General features: G+C 31.8%; 1 protein-coding gene across 1 annotated transcript in view; it reads right to left on the reverse strand.

Annotated features, from left to right (window-relative positions):
• Positions 1–413: 413 nt before the first annotated feature.
• LOC142322174 (DET1- and DDB1-associated protein 1) overlaps positions 414–8717 on the reverse strand; it is a 12565-nt gene continuing 4261 nt past the window's right edge. Inside the window, exons 3-4 of the mRNA XM_075360945.1 lie at positions 5025–5086; positions 414–2512 (exon numbers count right to left, since the gene is read on the reverse strand). Coding sequence (XP_075217060.1) covers positions 2426–2512; positions 5025–5086 — 149 coding nt within the window. The 3' untranslated portion in view covers positions 414–2425. The remainder of the gene's footprint in view (positions 2513–5024; positions 5087–8717) is intronic.

Here is an 8717-nt window from a genome sequence, read left to right on the forward strand (position 1 = left end):
ATAACTAAAATCGTTTAAAAGTGATTAATATAAACTACAATTTTAGTACATGTATGCAGCTGAAAAAATAAAAAATAAGTATAAAAAAATTATAAAATATATTATCACGCACTCTTTATAATATTAAAAAAATGTCAATCTTACACATGTCACAAACCAAAATATATAATTTTATATACATAAAACACAAAGATTCTTTTACCTACTTCTTTTCATTAGCTAAAAATACAGGAATTATAAAAGAAAAAGATATAAATATTGTATATGGCATATAATAAAAATTATAAGCATATAAGGCAAAATGCGCAAAATGTAATACAAAGTAATAATTATTAACGATTCCGTACATTAACAAGGTAGGATAGTATGATCATTAGAATAAAAATGGGTATATCACCGATTTAGATCAGAAATAAATGTAATGAATAAATATATTTCCATACACTCTTTACAATTTCTTTCTTCTTATTATTATTATTATCATTATATAATACATATGATAAGAGAACACAATACATGAATATACATAGTAATAATCCTATATACCTTATGCTTATACACTCATTTATTAGCTGATGTTACAATTATAATTACTATTATTATTAGAACCAAGAGTGAAGTTCACATATATATATATATATATACCAAGTATAAAAATAAATAAAGGATATATAAAAACCTTGGCCGAATTTCATTAATTGTATACTAATGCAAGACAGAAATATTTTCTTTAAATAGCACAGACTAGCAGTGACATTTGGTGGCACACTGTGAACATTCTCATTGGTCAAATCATTGTGTAGTAATATTTAGCTTTATTAGGTATGCAGTAAAATGTATGATTTCTTATTTATCTTGCTATTACCAACATAAATAATTATATATATATATATATATATATATATATATATACATCTACAAATATTTAATTAGTATATAATATATATTTTATTCTCCTTTGTAAAATTTTCATAGATAAAATTATTAACAAAAAAGGAAAATTGATAAAAAGGTTACACACAAGAATATAAATGTTTGATTACCAGTCGCCAAATGAAATTCATTAATTTCTTCAACACAATTAATGTCGCTCACAATCTGTAAGAACTCTTACTTCTTATTTGTTTTAATCATTCAATTAAGGTTCAACAGTTGTTAAAAGATTACTGCTACTATGTTGTGATTCTGAACTGCTTTACATGTAGAACAGTGGTCAAGGCTCACTGACATTTTTCAAATGAAACATACTTTATAGAACAGGTTGACTCGGCGAGTGAATCTTGCTTTCAGTATCTTCCAAAGAAAATCTTTTACTCAACCCTTGACATTTTGATTACATATTTCTATTGAAGCCAAATCTTTGAAATCTTGAAACGTGAGCAATTTCGCTAACATGGAACACAAACAACATAGATGTGGAACTAATACCTGAATTTCTAAAAATATGGAGCATATTTTATTAAAATCTTGACAGTGAAAGTAAAAGATAAGGAAATAGAAATCACATACAGAAACACATATACTAGATTTAGTTATAAAAGCAATTAGAAATGTTTTATGGATACTGGATCTAATAAATTATGATGAGATCATTCAGCAATACAGAAAATAGATAAGATCTAAGAGAAGGTTGGACTATAAAATGAAAAAGAGGGCTTGAGAGAAAAGAAAGGAGTCAAAACCTGGCAAAGGTTATATAAGCAGGAAGTTTGTTCTTATAAAGGCTGCAGCACTGAGGAATAAGCAGCAATAATTTGCAAATAAGTAAGAAAATCATCTCAAATAAGCTGTACTAAGAAATTCTAATCAAAAACTTACATGTTTCACAGTTTATTCCAAGTGTAGTTACTGAGGGTAAAAATAGTGTTTTGTTTTTAGTAGTAAAGAATTGTTGAGTTAACGTAAATGAAAAAGAAAATTCCATTCTTAATGAAACACTGAACTGGGAATGATGGTAAAGCAAAACATGAAATTTAAGAACTAACCTTCTAACCTTCTAGGTTTTGCACCACACAATGAACGCTCTCTGAAAGAATTTTACTCAAGAGTCAAAAAACTGTTTCACACCATGATGTTTCACTAATCAAAATAACAAGGTTTAAGGATAATAATAACTCGAAGATCACTGCTAAGCTCTGCCAATTTCCAAAAAGTACTGCATTCTGGCATTGGATTCCATACTTTGGTTATTTATGAAAACATTTCTCGAGGCCAAAACAAAACAACACATGAACAAAACAAGACATTTATACAGGAAAAAACTTGTTGATTTTTACAACAAATAACAGTACATTTATACTGTTAATTTACCACTTAACAAATAAATATAATGTACATCACATATCATGACCGCAGTAATTAAAAAAAAAACCAGTAATAGTAATAATAATAGTAATAATATTGTTGAATATGTATAGTCATCAATTTAAGGTGATGGATCCAATCGCGGCCTCTTTTTTGAGCCAGTGGTGTCATCATCTAGCATTAAATGATCACGTTTTTTCATAGAATTCTGAAACAAAAATACTATTATCAGTAAAATGTCATAAGCAATTTATAAATTAAAATTTAAAAAATTAATTTTCTATGGGCCAAAAGTTCATGGAAAGGTACAATAATAAAGAAACGGGTATAAAATAAAGGGATTTGGTCAATAGTAAAAGCCATCTTTAACACAGACTGATATAGCTACATGAAGTATAGAGGTGGGCAGAAAAAATATTTAGAATAAGGCTATAGGAATCAAAAGGTGACTCTCAGCAGCCCATCTCAATTACAGCAGCAGCACCAACCATAGCTTGGTTAAAATCGGTTTAATTAATTTGTATAATATTTTACTATTATGCTGTGTCTTATTTAATGTTGGGTTTTGTAAGGACTTCATTTATTTTTAGGATAAATTTTTAATTAAATAATATTAGATAAACATATACTAAAACACTCACTACATTTGCTCAAATGCTGGTAGCAAAAATTACTAACACAAAAAAAATTACAAATTTTCTCTCTTTTAATAAAAAATAGTCGATTCATTTTTGTAAAGAAAGACTTTAATTTAAAAAAAAGTTTAAATATGATCTTGCATCTTTTGAATTGTAACAGATTTAAAATTGTTAATTATACCATAAAAACATTTTAAAGGGTACTACAGTTCCAAAGAATAAAATTATGACACCAATTCTGCTGACAACATCTTAACAAAAAAAGCAACCGTACAGAAAAATGAGAAAATAAAAAATTGTACCCTTTTGCTTCTGAAATTCACTATCAATTGTGTGAAACATATTGCTACTGCAATGAGAGAAAGAAAAGTGAGGCAATGGTGTCATGAGTTTAAGAACGGCCATTCAAATATTCATGAGGAACAGAAAAGTGGAAGGCCTAGTGTCTGGACTGACGACCTTGTTGAACATGTGAATGCAAAAGTGAGAGAAACGTCACTTTATGATTATCAATCTTTTTCTAGAAGTTTCAAAGATAACATTGTTGAGAATTATGACTGACACTTTAGGCTATTGTAAACTATGTGCACAATGGGCCTCGAAAATGTTGACAAGTGCTCACAAAAATCACAACTGTACTTGCTTTTCTTGACTGCTTTAACCATGAGAGAGATTAATTTTATCCCATATCATCACTATTGACAAAATATTCTGGGAGCAAAAGAGTATACTTTTGATTGATTTCATGGAACATCTACCTGATCACAACTCTACATGAAACACTTTCTAAACTGCATCGTGCCACATTCAAAACTGACAACAGGGATTGCTGAGATCAGGAATTGTTTTTCTTCACAGTATACAGCTGCATGCACAACAGAAACAATTCAAAAATTCATATGAGAGATTTTTGATCATCCCTTACAGTCCTGATCATGCACCCAATGACTACCCTTCCTACAACTCAATGACTAGCTTGTGTCTCAATGATTTGAGGAAAAGTGAAGAAGAGTTGAAAATCTCAGTGCCAAAGCAGCTACAATCCCACGTAGTGGAATTTTATGCAGTGTGTCTGAAGAAGCTTGTTTCATGATATCACAAGTGTTTGCAACAAAATTGTGATTATGTAGAAAAATAAAGTAAATAAATAAGAATTTGAAACCATTAATTACCCTGTTAGTAATAAAACCAAGGACCAACTGCCTAACCAATCAATAACTCTCAACATTAAACAGAGATGCAGGTTTTATTTAATTATGCAGACCTTTTTCTTTCACCTTGGCTCCACATGCATACTTGTTTCAACTGGATCGGCTGAGTCAGTCACATGCTACTGCTGTTTATGTATGGTCATGTTTTATAACCTCGTTATGTTTGCAATGGAGGAAAATATTGAACAACATTAAGCTATCAAATTTTATGTGAAACTCAAGTCTGCCACAGAAACATTTGATTCCTTAACCAAAGCTTATGGAGATGCAACTCTATCAAGAACTATGGTTTTTAAATGGCACAAAGCTTTCAAAGAAAACCAAGAAAATGTTAAAGATGACCCTTGTTCTGGAAGACCAACCTCGTCAACAAACAAAAATGTGGAAGTGGTGAGAGCTGTGCATTCTGCACAAACAATTTGTACCTCCAGGACAGACAATTAATAACACCTTTTACAAAGGTGTCTTGGAAAGACTTCAAAAATAGCTCCAGTGAGTCCAAATGGTCACTGCATGTGATTAGGTGCTGCACCACAATAATGCACCAGATCACACACACATGCACGCATCTAGAAAAAGTAAATTTATTTACCTATTTATTAATATGAAAACTATAAATATTAATCTTAATACCATGCACTTCAATATAGTGATTTATTAACACATAATTTTGAATATGCAAAAACAAGAGAATGCATGCATTATATTTGCGGTAAACTGCCACAAAATTGAAAATTTATAGAACCCAGACAGTCTTAAAGTATGAATATTTGATGCAAGACTTTTACATAATGTTATTCAAAATCACTCAAACTCCTCTACATTAAACAGAAATAATTTTGTTATATAATATATACAAAAAACACTTAACCTTTTTATCCCATTGTTGATGTAAATATCTGAGAAGGATATTGGTTTTTTCCGTAACAATAACTGAAACAAAGGAAAACATTAAATGCAATTACATTTCAATATTATATGATGGGGACATTTATGATAAGCAGATAATATACCCAATATATACTCAGAGATAAACAATAATCTGTGAAAGCAAGAGTAATCTGTTTCATTTAATTGCTATAGTCAAGCAGGATTGGTGTGTACAGAATGGAACGGAACATAAGGATGAAGCGCTGTGCAATATGTACATTTCCTTTATTTCATTAATATTAATTTTCATTCACAAATACCTCAGCTGGAATGCAACTTACATATATAATTCTTATATACCTGCAATAACTATATACAACGCATGATAAACAAAAATATAGATTAAATTATTTTGGAATTAATGTGGAATAAATAAAAGTTTCAGACATGTTTCTTTTTTTCACCTTATTGAATGTTTTGCAACTTTTATCCTGGCTAATTCAAGCAGTATGTTTATTTTTGGTGGCTGTTTGTTATCCTCTATAAACTATTCACCTTCATTTGGTAATTTTATTATGAACTACAAAATATAAAATGAATATATTACACATTTTAGTTCTCCAGTGTTAATATACCATAATGTATGAGTATTTTAAATGTTTAATATGCCACAAAAGCTACACATCTACATTAAAACTTATATAATATATATTCTTGTAATTGCAATATAGCATACAAAAAAAACCAGAATAAAAGGCTGTAAATTGGCCGCCTCAAACAGAATAGTTATATCAGTATAAAATGGTATTTTATAAAATGTTAAATTGTATAATGTAAATTATTCTTAATTCACATTATGAATGACTCATTTTATACCAATATTTTTCTCAATAATTAATTTAATTCAGTGAGAAGTGAGGTGGTAAAAAATATGAAGGGTGGCTGAAATGTAATGCACAATGGAATAAAATGGGAGTACAAAATCCTGAAAAAAGCGACAGGTGCTGCCATCTTGAAGTTTTATATGTCTACAACTAACATTCAGAACTTATTTACCCATGCCTTTTCATTTGCTGTCAGTCACCATTGTTATAGAGTCAAGTACGCCTGCTACATTGTCTAAAACAATGTTCAGCAACTGAATTATTAACAGCAGAAAAATTAAACACTAGCGACATACATGCTCATTAAAAGCCATTTACGAGGTACTACCCAAAAGTTCGGGGAATTTGAACTTCGCACACAAACTATTGCTGGTACGACCTGCTGCCGCTAGATGTAGCTAAGAGTACTCTTTGTGAATCAGTGTTCCAACAGCTGTGACGGTGAGAGGCTGCATTGCTGACTTTCATGCGGTTGTATAGCATTGTGTTTTACTGCTTCGGCAAAGTTCTAAATGGCAGATTTAAAGACCAAAGAACCAACATCAAATTTTGCTTCATATTTAAAAAAACTGGTGCAGAAACCCATCGCATGCTTGTGGAAGCATTTGGTGACAATGCTATGAATAAAAGTAAAACTTTTTTGTGGTACAAATGATTCAAAGATGGACGAACAACAGTCAATGACGATGAGCGTTCAGGAAGACCATCAACAAGCACAACACCGGAAAACATCGTGAAAGTGTGAGAGGCTATTATTGCAGATCGTAGACAAACAATCCATGATGTTTGTGCAATTGTACAAATGTCATATGGGTCCATGCAACCCATCTTGTCGGACAATTTGAACATGAGACACATTGCTGCAAAATTCGTACAGAGACTGTTGAACAGCGACCAGAAACAAAATCGCGTAGCTGTCTGTAGTGAATTGAAAAATTCAGCAAGAGATAACCCTAACTTCATCTCCAACATCATAACCAGCGATGAGACATGGTTGTACGGGTATGACCCTGAAACTAAGCAGCAGTCATCACAGTGGAAATCGCCAAGTTCACCACAGCCAAAAAAAGCACGCCAAGTTCGCAGCAACATGAAGTCCATGATGATTGTTTTTTCGACATCAGAGGCATTATCCATAATGAATTTGTTCCTCTTGGTCAAACTGTCAATGGGATGTTCTATTGTCAAGTTTTGAAATAGTTACGTGAAAGCATTAGGCGCAAACATTCAGATCTGTGGGGTAACAACAGCTGGATTTTACACCATGAAAACGCACCCACGCACACATCGCTAGCCGTTCGGAATTTCTTGGCTTCCAAAAAGACAGTAGTGATTCCCCACCCACCCTATTCGCCTGACCTTGCTCCGTGCAACTTTTTTCTCTCTCCAAAAATAAAATTTCAATTGAAAGGCCATCGTTTTAACACAATTGAGGAGATTCAGGAAGAAATGCAGAATGTGCTTCGAACACTTATACCTGCGACTTCCAGGGATGCATGGAATAAAAGGAAAAACACTGGGATCACTGTATCAATGTCCAAGGGGATTACTTTGAAGGAGACAGTGGAAATTACAAGTTATGGTAAGCTATGGTAAAATTCCCCGAACTTTTGGGTAGCACCTCGTATAGTGCTAATCAAAAAATTGTGAGTAGGTGGGCAATAAATTTTTCTGCATCATAAGTTTGGAATGTAATTACTGAGTATGAATCTAAAGGGGTTGAATAGCTTCGTGACTTATGAGAAATGCCAAAGGATGTGGATGAATAGATATAAAATGACCACCACATCACCCTACACATAGACCCCCCCCCAGATACTTGGATGAAATTAGTCACCCAGGTGAAAATTAGTTTCAGAATATAATTACATTCAGACTATATCAGACTAATTATATTCAGACTATATGTATATAGTATACATTCAACACATTCAAGTATATAAGCACAGTTTGATATGTATACACCTTTTTATCTGGTTGATGCTTTACTTTGTCTCTTAGGTATAGCTGCTGAATGGTTTATTACATTTTCCTTTTGATTATGTACATTATATAACATTGTGATGGACCCATATAGTATTTGGTTTGTGGTATTTTGGATGATGATGTGATTAAAACTAATCATCTGTTTCAATTACTTTTTTTTTCTTATGGGAGCATACAATAATTGCCAAAATAGCAAAAAATTGCCAATCAGCCTCAGATGTACTTACATATCTACCATTAATGTAGTACTGATTCAATTAATGTCTGATTTTCAACCAAAAAAGTTGCTTGATCTGAACCTTTGATAATACATTTACAGATATACTGAATCGCTTGCACAGAGTTGCAAAATTCAACATTCATATGGGCATTACAGCAACATGACAATAGTGGACAATGTGGGACGATCCATTTATTATTAATATCAATTATGTTACCTTGTATGTTTAAAGTTGTGATATGACCTCTGTCCTCTGGACTTCTCCTGCAATAAGTCTGGTAGCCATATCTGCACTTGGAGTGTTGCAAATGTACATTCAAGTATACTTTTTTGAACATTTTCCAGTTATCTTGCATGGTGTGACACATTTATATCACCACATTGTACATGACACATACGTTTACAAGTAATGTCATACAATAATAGGTCAACATTTTTATCAGGGAGGTCAGCAGATATGATAAGATCAATTTCATCAGATCATATTATAGTTACTAACCATACCACAATATGTGATAATGAGATAAGCCTCGTTTTAGCCACTCAAACTTAACCCATAGCAGTTGACCAAACCAAATATTTCTTTTTTGTTAATAAGGTCTAG

Source organism: Lycorma delicatula, chromosome 3 (genome assembly GCF_047948215.1).
Source record: "Lycorma delicatula isolate Av1 chromosome 3, ASM4794821v1, whole genome shotgun sequence".
In the NCBI taxonomy this organism is placed as follows: domain Eukaryota; kingdom Metazoa; phylum Arthropoda; class Insecta; order Hemiptera; family Fulgoridae; genus Lycorma; species Lycorma delicatula.